Below are 12,496 nucleotides of genomic sequence, written 5' to 3'. Positions count from 1 at the left end.
GATGACGGTACAGCGGGCGCCGGAACATCGCTGCGGGATGGGGCGGAGCGCTGCCGGCAGAACCGAGCGCGTTGGGGCCGCTCGAGTCCCCGCGGGACGGGGCTGGTACGGAGCTGCCTCGGAGGGTGAGGATGGACAGCGAGGTGCAGCGGGACGGCCGCATCCTGGACCTGATCGATGACGCGTGGAGGGAGGACAAGCTGCCGTACGAGGACGTGGCCATCCCGCTGGTAGGTGGAGCACAGAGCCACATCCAGCCCGGCCTTGAATGCCTGCAGGGATGGGGCATCCACTGCCTCCTTGGGCAACATGTTCAGTGCGTCACCACCCTCTGGGTGAGGATCCTCCCCTTCCCTGTTAGCTCAGGTGTAAGCCGGCCAAAATCACGGCATCTGATAATGCCTGCAAAGAGACATTGCCAAATTGCAGTGACATCATTCAGCCCTTACAGCACAGTGTGGCATCACTCTTGGAAGAAGAGCAGCTCCTTCTCAGCAGAGGAGGCAGGAAGCAGCTGCCCTCCTCCAAAACCAATAATAACCAATGCAGCAACGCGGGGAGCAAATAACACGAGGAAGTCAAATGAAATCGCATTTAAACTCTCCTTCCTCCCCCCTGCATGCTGAGCAGCTTGGTGTTGTATCTCCTGTTGCTACAGCACAGCCACAGCAGAGCTCCACATGCAGCAAGAGGAAGGATTTCTCACCTTGCCATAAGAAAGCGATATGTTACAAAGCCAGCTGTCTTAATAGAGCTACGGTAAATGCAGTATCTGTATTCTGGGCAGCAACAAAGAACCACAATCTAAACAAGCAATGGAATAATTGCACCGTGTTATTATTTACTTATTTTGCATTTTCTCTATATTCTCCTTCACTGCATGTGCAGTCTGAGTACATAGCAAGGCCCCGGGGCCCTGGAAAGCCAATTTACCTTTCAGATGAAGCATCATAATCATATGAAAAGCACATTGTTCCTCCCTGGGCTCAGTAATATTTTAACTGAATCTGGATGTATGATATGTATTGTTCAGATGCCCCCTCCAGTCTCATTTGTGGATTTTTTTGTATTTATTCATAGGAAGTCTTCGTCACCAGCTCCTTTTTAGGCAGCTTGTTATGCACTGAATGCAATGTACCTTTTTTCTTCTTGTCGTTCTCAGAATGAGCTCCCTGAACCAGAGCAAGACAATGGAGGCACAACTGAGTCTGTGAAAGAGCAAGAAATGAAGTGGACGGATTTATCTCTGCAGTATCTCCATGAAAACGTCCCTCCCACAGGAAACTGATGAATCCGGGGGCATTTCACGACAAATTCTCTGTTAACTTATTCTTTACTTGGTGCCAATTCTGTTCTTAAGTGTTTTCTACACATGATAAAAAATGTGTTTTTTCACCATCTGGAGTTGTTCTTATATGTCAAAACTGGGGATGGGATATTTGTGACCGTGGAGGTTTATGTCCCAAGAGGTATAACTGTGCTTTGTGTTAGAGTTCGCTGCCAGTGCTGACCTCTGTGTATTTACACGTTGTTTAAATGGTGCGATTTGTGCTCAAATGATGGTTACTCAAAATCCCTATTGGCTGAGCACGTTGGATGTTCTGTGAGGACATGGGCGCTAAGTAGGAGGATGCTTGGTTTGAGTGGTTGGGGCAGCCCCTGCTTGAGGAGTCAGCAGTGCCTGCTCTGAGCCAGCAGTGAGCTCATCTGAACAAGGAGCTGCATGCAGCCAGCAGGCTGCTCAGGATTAACCCGAGCTTCATATGTACAGTATGGACCTTAGAAACAGCTACGCTGCTGGGAACTGTAATAGTTCAGCTCCTCGCTGTATCTCAGCAGGGGGCAAAACAGAGCTTGAGCTTAATGAGGTATTTCTGATCCTCCCCATGTTCCCTCTCCCTGCAAAGAAAACACTAGAAGCTGCGTGGTGGCTTTGTGTACCCAGCAGCCGTCTCTGTTCTCTCTTCCCTTCCCCTCTCTCACTCCATCACAGGCTCCATCCCCATCACACCAATTTTGCCACAGGATTTTCCAGCTCCAATTTCAGGCTTCCTTTCCCAGCCCTGATGGTTGTCTGTGCATCTGCCCACTTCTTACTGTCCAGCAAGGGGGGAAAAAAAGCCTTTCTCGCTTGAATTGGAGCTGGATTCACAAGGTTCCAGCAGGGCTATAAGAAAACATGGTGGGGATATGTCAGATGTGTGAGTGCTGTCCAAAACAGCAGCTCCTTGGCAGCACGTATTGAGTTGAACTGGGAATGTTGTCAGGACGAAGTGGTGCCCATCCAAATCATGAAGGACCTCACAGGTTAAAAGGGATGCTGGGCTTCCACCTGCTGGAGACAGACAGAGTGTGGGAGAGCCAGATGAACACGGATGGGAGTGTCCCAATGCTACCAATGTGGGTCCTGGGAAGCTGAGTGCTGGCCCTGCCCAGATACCTATCGGCTTTGCACACCTACGTCCTTCACTCCCTTTTGACACTCTTAGCAGAAGACGAACAGGCAGGCAGTAATTTCAACACAGGTAGTCAAAGTGCTGCTTACAGCGTGATACTGAACCGTTCCTGCCTTTGATTAGTCACAGCCCTGGGCAAACAATCTTTAAAACAAGGGATCCTGCTACAAGAGAAGGTGCCCCACCTTTTGAGAAAGAAGAGCTGGTTGTATAACTTCAGCCCCATCTTTATTTCTTGGCTGGGAACTTCCTCCTTTCACCACACCTACATTACTGGCAGAAAAAGAGAGCAAACTGTTGTCAGAGGCAGCGAATACGTGCCAAAGAAACCGCGGGACCCGTAAGATTTTCTACTTCTACAAGTTCCATGTGGGAGCCCATATGCTGAGGCTGTGTGTCACGTTCCTCTGCCTTTTGTATGGGGTGAAAACAGGTAGGAAGTCAATTGCTTTGATTTTTTTGTTCAATATAATGCTTACTCTGCTTTGCAGAAGCATAAACCTATCTGCCCTCTGCGTTATAAGGTTACTGTGTAGGGTTTTTAACTAGCATTGTCTCTCTTAAAGCAAACTGTCTTGGTTTCATGAACTGAAGAAGACATGAAGCCAGAAGTCATTTGTATGATCTCTTATTCACTTTGCAAACATTCCTCTTATATAAGCAGCATCCATCGACACTGAAAAACGTCATCTGAAATCTTGAGAGCAGAATGATTTCTTTTCAGCGGCGCGTTACATGACAGCCACAAAGGATGAATTAGCATTTATGAACGCTAAACTTCACTTGGTATCCTCGTGGCCCCATCAAGAATCAACCTGTTTAATAAGCAACAAATGCGCTGCCTTCTGTTAGCGCACTCATGGGAGTGCGTCGCTTGCTTTGTGAAGCTGCAGCTCTATTCTTTGCAGGGGGAAACAAACAGGGTTTAGAACAATGCAAAGGATTCTCACAAAGGCTGAGATCTCATCAGGTTCCCTGGGGCAGCCTTGGAGGTCTCCTTTTGCTTATTGTGATGAATACACGGTAGGAAACATAGTAATAAGTGGGAGGTACTGAAGGCCATTTTAAGAGGTGGAGGGCAGACCCTTCATGTGGAAAGCATGGAAGTAACTCAGCAATGCTGGTAAGATTTGCTGTGTGGCAGTGCTCAATGATGACCACGTTTGTGCTGATGCATAAGGGTCTCTTGAAACAAATGGCACATCCCAGACAAGGTCATGGTGCTTTGGAAGTCAGGGATGCTGCAGACTGCCATGGGAGCCCATTGGTTGGAGGTCTGCAGAAGCTGCTGGGCAGTGAGCAGCCCTTTGGTGGGCTCTGTGAGCAGTGTGGTCTCTCAAGGCTCACAGGGCAGCCATAGATCTGACAGATGAGGTGATGATGAGGAGGAAACCTTTTGGACCTTTACTTTGCAAGAGGCCAAAATAGAGATGCCGTTCTTTCTGTGCAGAAAGATGAGGACCTTCCTGTCCATAGGATGAACACCCGGGACAAAAGGAAGGGAGAGTCTCCAAACACCATATCCAAGGAATTAATGAGAGAGCCCAGGAGGATGCAAACCTTACGTGGCACTGACTGCAGTGACTGCTGCAGGGTCTGCCCAGCACCATTCTCATGGCTGCAGCACTCCCCCCTGCTCCTGGTCTCCATAAGCCAGCTGTGCTGAAGATGCCTCTCTCAGGTACATCTGAGAGGTTGATCTCATCTCATGCTCAAGGCAGAAGATGTCCAGCTCCAACATAGGAACACCAAAGCAGATTTGCCATCCTGTGCTTATCAGGAGGAGGAATGAATGCAGGATCCCCAGCTGCCCTCATGTGTCAGCTCCTGTGACACACAGCCGTGCAGCAGGGAGAAGCTGGCAGGCTTTCCCCCTCTATCAGCACTCATCTGATCTCGTTAATGAAAAGAGAACAAATTGAACAGACTTGGTGCAGATATAACAGTGCTTTTTAAACGCAGGGATTAGCAAATCCTGAGCAGCTCTTTAATAGCCCTTCTTTGGCAGAAGGTTTGGGTTGCTCTGGTGCCAACCAAGTGCTCCCCAGGGCAAGTCACAGCACGGCGCAGAGATAAGAGACTAATTAAGCAACCAGAGCAGCCTTGCACCATGTCGAAATAATTCAGGTCCAGCATTTCTGCCTGCATTTCTATAGCTTCCGTGGCAGTACAGATGAATAACAATACTGCGTAACGATCTATACGGGAACTAAAACACATCGAGTTATTAAACAAAGAGCAATGTGGGGTGTTTTTTTCTCTTACACTGCAGTAGCACCTGGAGGAGAGTCACTGATAGCTGCTGTGTACCAGCATAAAACCATAGCTCTCCTCTGCTGGTTACTCTGAGATCTCCAGATGGAAGAGAACTCTTAATACTGTTGCCCTATGGAGAGCAAAGGGACCAAGAAAGAGGCACTAAAGGTCAGCAGGGCCCAGAGTGGTGTGCTCCTGGTAGATGGGAGCTTTAGGAGTCAGAGAACCCTCTGCTCAAAGCCACTGACTTCAACTGATGTTCTCTGGCCCTGCCTGAGAGTTCATTCCCCACTGCTCCCATTCCACTCTTCGTATCTCACCATGGGCTTTCCACAGGAAGGACTCTGTGGGTCTCAAACGTTAAAATTTATTTCGGAATTTATAGTAGTAATTTAATACATCCAGTTGGAGTTAACTGCAACATCCTCTTAGCCTATTAACTTTTATTTCTGGAGCTCCTGGGGCTTCTGCAAAGTAATTAGCAGAACTATGGCAACTGAGCGGATTATTTTATGTGCTGGGTGAGCAGCATTTATATTACTTTCATGCTTCTGGTTTCCATAGGAGGAAAAAAGCATGAAAGTTTATTGTGGGAACTGTGAGAAATCCATCATTTAGAAATTAAAATGCACGGAGTGCTGGACACCTGCTAGAGCACTGCTGCCTTATAGCTGCAGGTATCCCAAACCTCTTCCACCTCCAACACAGCCATTTTGAGCAGCAAAAATCCTATAGCAACTGCAGGGGAATAATTAATGCAGCCCAGGGTGCGCATGAGAGAGAGATGCTTTCTCCCACAAGGTTCTTCAATAAAAACAAGGAGATTGTGGGCCAGAGAAAGGCTGCAGAACCTGGGAGGGCCTGGGTAAGCAGCCTGCATGGAGACTGTTATTCCTTTAGCAGAGCCCTGCTGGAGCTTGCATGGGGCTGTGAAGGCTCAGCTGGTGGTCTGCTGGAAAAGCAGAGAACAAAGACAGGCTTTCGAATGGCAGAGATTGTGGTGAAAAGCAGCACTTACTGAACATTCGGGAACTCTCCAGCTGTGTACAAAGCGCGATCCGTGCGGTATCGCATTCAGACAAAGGGTGTCCCATTTCACAGTCTGAAATAGCAGGCTGGATCTGCAAATACAAGCAAAGCCCAGAGCTGTCCCTCACAACAGCAAGATCCCGCACAGCTTGCCAGCTCCAGAATAAATACAGAGAGATCTCTTCACCCTACAGCTTGTCCAGAGCATCTGGGTGTGCTGCCCAACCTACACAGCCATCACCTTCACTTCCATTCTGTAATACCTTCCTCACCCTTCTGGGGTTCCTTGGGAGCCCATGCCACCTCCCAGCTGCTAGTGAAAGGTATACAGGATACAGGGCTCACTGCCTTTGTTCCAACATAGCAAGAGAAACTAAGATACAGAGCAGCTCCACTGACATGATGGCATGGAAAGGAGCAGCTCAGGCAGTTCCCAGCACACGTTCTGTGCCTGGGCAGGGCTGGCAGGTAGAAAAGGCCAAGAGAAATGCTTGGCTGCTAACCTGAATAATGCCACGTTGTGCTCGTTTCAGATCCCAAGGAGACATGTCCTGCTTTCACCGTGCTCAGCTTCGGCAGCGCCTTGATAGGGACCGACCTGGAAGTGAAGCTGATGCTGTACACCAGACAGAATGAAGACTGCGCCGAAGAGCTCAATTCAACAGCCTCCAAGTATCTGGATCTGACCAAGAAAACCACCTTCATTATCCATGGATTCCGGCCCACAGGCTCTGCCCCGGTCTGGATCCCTGACTTGGTGCATCTCCTGCTTTCTGTAGAGGACATGAACATCATCATTGTGGACTGGAACCGGGGGGCAACTACTATCATCTACAGCAATGCTTCCAGAAACAGCAAGAAAGTTGCTGAGATTCTGAAGAAATTTATGGATGAGATGTTGGTAAGTGGAACGTGCACACTGTGATACAGTTATTAATGTAAAGGGCATATAGGAAGTGCTTAAAAACAGCAGCATCCACTATCTGGATGTCCAAAGGCAGCTTAAAGTGACACTGGGTCTCTGCATCTTTCTGTGTGCTAATGCCTTGCATGGAACCTATGAATACTGCCCAACCTGTAATCAGTGCACAAGGAAAATACAACCTTTCTGAGCTGCTGCATTCACAGCTCTTGGATATAGGCCTCAAATGTGTGTGCTGGATGTACCACGGGACTATTAAAAGGGAAAATCATGAGATCATAGAGCATCCCCAGTTGGATGTAACCCATAAGGATCACTGAGTCCAACTCTTATATTTATATGGAGTGGAACGTACCCATGGAAAACAGAGGAAAAGCAGAGAGATGCATTTACATTCCTCCTCCTGACTTTTTTAATGCCCTTTTAGCATGTCTAACCCCTGTGGTTATATATTCAAATCCCAGATTCACGGTGCGTCGCTCGACTCCATTCACATGATAGGAGTCAGCCTGGGAGCACACATCTCCGGCCTGGTGGGACAGATGTTTGGTGGTCAGCTGGGAAGGATCACAGGTAACCTTCCTGCTGGCAGCCCTTTTGCTTCCAGGATTGCTGCTCATTGTCAGCTGTTCATTGCTTTTGTGTTGTAGGCCTCGACCCAGCGGGCCCCCTGTACAGAGGAAAGCCGCCCAGTGAGAGGTTGGACCCTAGTGATGCACAGTTTGTTGATGTCATCCATTCAGATACTGATGGTATGTGGTGACATCTGCTCTTTAGCACTGAAAGGAAACGTGCTGGGAGCGCAGGTTCAGGTTGGATGTTGGGCTCAGGATGGTGCCAGTTGGATATTAGGAAAATAACATTCCCTGCACAAGGAGGCCTCCTAGAGCTAAATAACCAGTATATTCTCAAGTTGGTTTCTCATTTCCTTCCTTGCCGTTCTACTATTCAGTGTTCCCTCCCTGTCTATCTTCCCTTCCCAGGGCTGGGCTATGCAGACGCCCTCGGCCACATTGACTTCTACCCCAATGGTGGCACTGACCAACCAGGCTGCCCGCCGACAGTATTTGCTGGTAATTCATTTTGGATCTACACACACATACACACAGTGACAAAATGTTTCCAATCAGAGAACAGGAGAAGGCCAATGAAACATCACCACAGCTAGAAAATAGATGGGAAGGCCATAAGAGCAATCCCTTGCTGACACACTGATGTAATGGGTTCAGATGGTGGGCACTGGTGTCCAGGTCAGGGCTGGCACAAGCATCCATGGCATGGATCTTCCATATATAAAATCATTGAGTAAATGCATGTCTTCATTTTGTGGCTATGTTTAGAAAACACAGGAAGGGTTTTATCTACCACAGGGAATAGCAATGGTAAGAAGCTGCTCAGAAAGCAGGTTTGAGATGAAGGCAACGTGGTGTGTTGGATGGATGCAGCCATAGACGGTGCTGTTTTCCTGCATTGCTAATGAAATATTTCCTCTCTGTGTACGGTTAAGGATTGAAGTACTTTAAATGTGACCACCAGAGGTCTGTTTTCCTCTTCATGGCATCCCTGAAAAAGAGCTGCAATATCACAGCATACCCATGTGAGTCATACAGGAGCTACAGGAGGGGGAAATGCACCAGCTGCGAAACCTTCCAGCCCATGCCATGCCCCATCCTAGGTAAGGATCAGGGGAGCACAAAGGGATTCCCCCGTGGGTTGGAAGGGACTTTAAAGACCATTTGGTTCCAACCCCAGCTCAGGCTGCCCTGAGCCCCATCCAACCTGGCCATGAGAACCCCCAGGGATGGGGGCACCCACAGCTTCTCTTTGCAGCTGAACAGAGACACACTATTTCTTAAATATCCACATTGTTATTCCCAGCAATTTAATTGCTGATTGACCAGCTCGGTGACCCTGTTTCATTTTCCACCTGTTGTCTACAGGTTATTACGCCCACGAGTGGAAAAGCCATTTAACACAGCAGAGCCACCCAGTGACAAACATGTATTTTGATACTGCGGATGAAGAGCCATTTTGCCGTGAGTGACAGAGATTTCTGACACCATTTCTCTTTGTGCATCACCTCCTTCAGCACAGACAGTCGGCACTGACACAGAGACAGGGAGAGGAGAAAGAAAAAGCCTCTGGGTGTAACGATGTAACCCTATGGAGTGTGCTTCCTCTGGGGCTTCCCCACACACATCCACCCCACACCTCACTCATGACATGCTGGGATGAGCAGCAGGGCAGGCTGTGACCATGCTCTCTCTTGCTCACAGTATATCACTACTTTGTGGACATGGTGACGTGGAACAGAGGCACCAGGAGGGGCACGCTCAGCGTGGTGTTAGCTGATGGCACTGGGAAGAAGGCAGAATCCAAAGTTAACCCGTAAGTCTCACCCACCTGATGATGTACCAGTATTAGCAAAGCACTCAGCACAACTGGAGCTGGGAAGGGAACAAGACCTCCTCCTCCTATTTTTGCTGCTCCTTGATACTATACACACATTAGATGAGCTTTGCAGTCCCCTGGTGCACACTGGTGCAGCCCAGCTCTTTGCTCTGGGTGCTTCCCAGCTCCCTGAGCACTGCTGTGAACAGCAGGGCTGCTCTGAGCCTCCAGGAGAGCAGGGCAAATCCCAGCTCCCCACTTGCTTGCACCCAGCACAGCAAGGACAAACCCAGGCCTGACTATGGAACACCCAGATCAATTCATTCTGCTTGGAGAGGCAAAATAAAAACCGACCAGTGTTCATCTCGACCAGCAGTTTCCCATTGATATGAACACGCTTCAGCCCAACGTCCTGCCCAACCAGTTTCCCCACCTCTCTCTCACCACATGTTCACCCAGCCCTATATGCCCACGTTGGAACAACCCACGTAGCTCCGGCTTGCACAACCCATGGCAGCCCACACACGGCCTATTTACTGCAGGCAGGTGAGGACACATCCTGCCCACCACACCTCCCACAGCCCCCAGACAAGGAACCTCAATGCCACAGTGCACAGCACTGATGTGAGCAGCTCTGTGCTGCTCAGAGTGGTCCAACAGGTTCACGTTGCACATCTGAACATGCAGCCACTTCCTTAGAACCAGAAACTGATCACAAATGCGGCCCCTAATATTGAACTGACTGTATTAAAAACCACGCTGCTCCCCCAGGGACTCCCTGACCCTTGTGTGCTTTACCTCTAGTGAAGCTGCAGCCTTCCAGCAGTACAAGCACATCAGTTTGCTCATTGGATTCAACCAGGATTTGGAGAACGTGAAGAGAATTTCCCTGACCTTTTCCACTGGGTCTGTCGTCGGCCCTAAATTCAAGCTCAGGATTCTTCAGATGAGGTTCAGGTCACTCACAAACCCTGCAAGGTAAGTACTGAACTAACTGTCCATGCAACAAAGTGGGCAGAAACAGAGGAGAATCTCCCACATCCCAAACCTGGCAAGTCTGCCAAGGAGAATTACATTATGTTTGATCATTGTATGCACAGCTTAGGAGCAAACCCACACACCTGCCTGACCACAGGGCTTATCTTATTGTGCTGAAAGCATCATTTGGGGCCTGGTTTTAACCTCTGATCAGCATCATGTGGATGCACAGAGGCTGTTCCCGTTTGGAATCCTTGTGACCTTTGGAATCCTGCTTTGTCTCAGGCCATCGCTGTGCCGGTACGACCTGGTGCTGACGGAGAACGCGGAGCAAAGCTTCAGGCCCATCCCGTGTACCGAGCGGCGGGGAGCAGCACCAGAACCAACACCAGCAATAACAGCAGCACCAGAACCAGCACCAGAACCAGCACCAGCAATAACAGCAGCACCAGAACCAGCACCAGAACCAGCACCAGCAATAACAGCAGTAACAGAACCAGAACCAGAACCAGCACCAGCAGCAGAACCAGAACCAGCACCAGCAGTAGTAACAGTAACAGCGTCGGGCGGCTGAACAGCTGCTGCAGTTCCCTCTGTCGCCACACGGCGGCGCTGCGCTCAATACAGCCGTACACCCCGTAGCCGAGCGCTGTCGGACACTCCCCCATAGGGGCCGCATTGAGCGTGCGCGCAGCTCCGGGTCGGGGCCGGTGTCGCGATGTGGCGGCGGCCGGCAGCGCTGCTGCTGGTGTTCGCGGGATCCACGTTATCGCTGTGGCTGCTGTCGGCGTGGCTGGGAGCGGGGCAGACCCGCAGGTGGGTGCGGGCAGGCGGGTGGGAGCGGGGCGGTGCGGCCGGAGCTGCGACTCGCGTCCCGCTGTTGGTGTCCTTAGGCCGCTGCGCTTCCCGTCGGACCTGGAGGAGCTGCGGGAGCTGAGCGAGGCGCTGCGGGACTACGAGCGGCGGCACCGCGGGGCGGCTGTAGCGCTGTTCTGTGCCGCCTACCTCTACAAGCAGAGCTTCGCCATCCCCGGCTCCAGCCTGCTGGTAACGGGGCCGTGGGGCCGCGGTGCGGGGCCGTGCTCCGTGCCCGGTTGTCAGCACGGTGTTTCGCCCGCAGAACGTCCTGGCCGGAGCGCTGTTCGGGCCGTGGGTCGGGCTGCTGCTCTGCTCGGCGCTGACGTCGCTGGGAGCCACCTGCTGCTACCTGCTGTCCAGAGCCTTTGGGAAGCGCTTGGTGGTGCGGTACTTCCCTGATAAAGTGGCTTTGCTGCAAAGGAAGGTAACGGCCGCCGTTCTGCACCGGCTGGTTGATGCTCGGGTCTCGTTGTGTCCCATCGCTGGGCTCTAGGAGCGCACATACGGCTCCTAAAGCAGTTCTGGACCGGCTGTGCTGGGGGCTGTCGGACGGGATGCTCAGGGCTGGGCTGGGTGAGCTATGGGCAGCCTGAGCTATTGGGGAGCAGCCAGCCCACAACAGGGGATGGGACAGGGTGAGCCCCCACCGAGCCATTCTGGGGCTATTCCACTCATCCTACTGTCTAAGCAATAACAAGGAGCGTTTCTCTTGCCAGGTCGAGGAGAACAGGAGCTGCCTGTTTTTCTTCCTGCTGTTCCTGAGGCTGTTCCCCATGACACCAAATTGGTTTCTGAATCTCTCGGCTCCCATCCTCAACATCCCCATGGCTCAGTTCTTCTTCTCCGTTCTCATCGGTGAGGCCTAGGGGTGCTGGCAGAGGGGATGATGTGGTGGCACTGCCTCCTCAGCACCCAGCCCTGGGCTAGGGAAGGCAGAGCAGCAGGGCTCAGCTGGGACTGCCCCAATTAGATGCTCACATTCATGCTGCTCCTCTTGTAAATGTGGGTGCAGCAAAGTCTTGTGTTACACCCTTCTCTTTCTGTCACAAACACAGACACGTATCTGCCCCTGGGCAAGGATGCATTAGGGCTAGTTTGGCATTCTTGCATGGAGGCAGAGGGGATGTTAACAGGCTTTTTGCTCTGATTCTTCCAGGTCTTACCCCCTATAACTTCATCTGTGTACAGACAGGAGCCATTCTGTCACAAATCAACTCTCTGGATGCCATTTTCTCTTGGGACACGCTGCTCAAACTGCTTCTGATGGCCATGGCAGCATTGATACCAGGGACTCTGATCAAGAAATACAGCAAGAAGCACTTAAAGCTGGATGAAGATGAGCACGCTCCATTACTCAATGGCAAAAAGAACATGTGATGGCTCAGATGGCCCAGGTGCTGTGGGTCTCTGTTCCTATGGGTTATGTTCTGCATGCTCTGTGTCCTTGTGGACCATGGATAATTGCAGCTTTTACTCTTCTCCTCATCTAAGAGGAGGTGTAACGTTCTCCTTTTTAATTCATGTTTTATCATGCATGGATCTGCACTGGAAAAATATAATAGAAGGAAACTTGGTGAACACTGGAGGTAAATCGCCTGCGTCCTTT

General features: G+C 50.6%; 3 protein-coding genes across 5 annotated transcripts; all 3 read left to right on the top strand.

The window, feature by feature from the left end:
- The first annotated feature begins 30 nt into the window (after positions 1-30).
- On the top strand, positions 31-1,398 carry ANAPC13 (anaphase promoting complex subunit 13). Its single transcript, XM_015871243.3, has 2 exons — positions 31-230; positions 1,163-1,398. Exons 1-2 carry the CDS (start codon positions 132-134, stop codon positions 1,286-1,288), a joined length of 225 nt encoding a protein of 74 aa, XP_015726729.1. The 5' UTR covers positions 31-131; the 3' UTR covers positions 1,289-1,398.
- Positions 1,399-2,650: 1,252 nt separating this feature from the next.
- LIPH (lipase H) lies at positions 2,651-10,628 on the top strand. Its single transcript, XM_015870967.3, has 10 exons — positions 2,651-2,889; positions 6,275-6,642; positions 7,128-7,236; positions 7,314-7,415; positions 7,647-7,736; positions 8,171-8,338; positions 8,604-8,699; positions 8,940-9,051; positions 9,859-10,032; positions 10,318-10,628. The coding sequence occupies exons 1-10, from the start codon at positions 2,838-2,840 to the stop codon at positions 10,604-10,606; spliced, it is 1,560 nt and encodes a 519-aa protein (XP_015726453.2). The 5' UTR covers positions 2,651-2,837; the 3' UTR covers positions 10,607-10,628.
- A 102-nt stretch (positions 10,629-10,730) lies between these two features.
- TMEM41A (transmembrane protein 41A) lies at positions 10,731-12,468 on the top strand. Of its 3 annotated transcripts, none has more exons than XM_015871173.3 (5): positions 10,731-10,848; positions 10,926-11,079; positions 11,153-11,314; positions 11,607-11,745; positions 12,047-12,468. In XM_015871173.3, the coding sequence occupies exons 1-5, from the start codon at positions 10,751-10,753 to the stop codon at positions 12,265-12,267; spliced, it is 774 nt and encodes a 257-aa protein (XP_015726659.2). In that variant the 5' UTR covers positions 10,731-10,750; the 3' UTR covers positions 12,268-12,468. The 3 variants fall into 3 exon arrangements, with proteins under 3 accessions (XP_015726659.2, XP_085368794.1, XP_015726660.1); XM_085512668.1 differs by having other exon boundaries at positions 10,926-11,118; XM_015871174.3 differs by lacking the exon at positions 11,607-11,745.
- The last annotated feature ends 28 nt before the right edge of the window (positions 12,469-12,496 follow it).

Source organism: Coturnix japonica, chromosome 12 (assembly GCF_054131305.1).
Source record: "Coturnix japonica strain WE chromosome 12, WE-NBRP24, whole genome shotgun sequence".
Classification (NCBI taxonomy): Eukaryota; Metazoa; Chordata; class Aves; order Galliformes; family Phasianidae; genus Coturnix; species Coturnix japonica.
Note: the sequence above shows the minus strand (reverse complement) of the source record. Positions and strands in the feature narration are given on the sequence as shown.

Excerpts from the sequence above, each read along its gene's own strand:
- ANAPC13 (XM_015871243.3), top strand. The coding sequence starts at position 132 with ATGGACAGCGAGGTGCAGCGGGACGGCCGCATCCTGGACCTGATCGAT. Across the intron at positions 231-1,162 it reads AGGACGTGGCCATCCCGCTG|AATGAGCTCCCTGAACCAGA; the intron begins GTAGGTGGAGCA and ends TGTCGTTCTCAG.
- LIPH (XM_015870967.3), top strand. The coding sequence starts at position 2,838 with ATGCTGAGGCTGTGTGTCACGTTCCTCTGCCTTTTGTATGGGGTGAAA. Across the intron at positions 7,737-8,170 it reads CCCGCCGACAGTATTTGCTG|GATTGAAGTACTTTAAATGT; the intron begins GTAATTCATTTT and ends TGTACGGTTAAG. Across the intron at positions 10,033-10,317 it reads TCACTCACAAACCCTGCAAG|GCCATCGCTGTGCCGGTACG; the intron begins GTAAGTACTGAA and ends GCTTTGTCTCAG.
- TMEM41A (XM_085512668.1), top strand. The coding sequence starts at position 10,751 with ATGTGGCGGCGGCCGGCAGCGCTGCTGCTGGTGTTCGCGGGATCCACG. Across the intron at positions 10,849-10,925 it reads GGAGCGGGGCAGACCCGCAG|GCCGCTGCGCTTCCCGTCGG; the intron begins GTGGGTGCGGGC and ends TGGTGTCCTTAG. Across the intron at positions 11,315-11,606 it reads TGGCTTTGCTGCAAAGGAAG|GTCGAGGAGAACAGGAGCTG; the intron begins GTAACGGCCGCC and ends TTCTCTTGCCAG.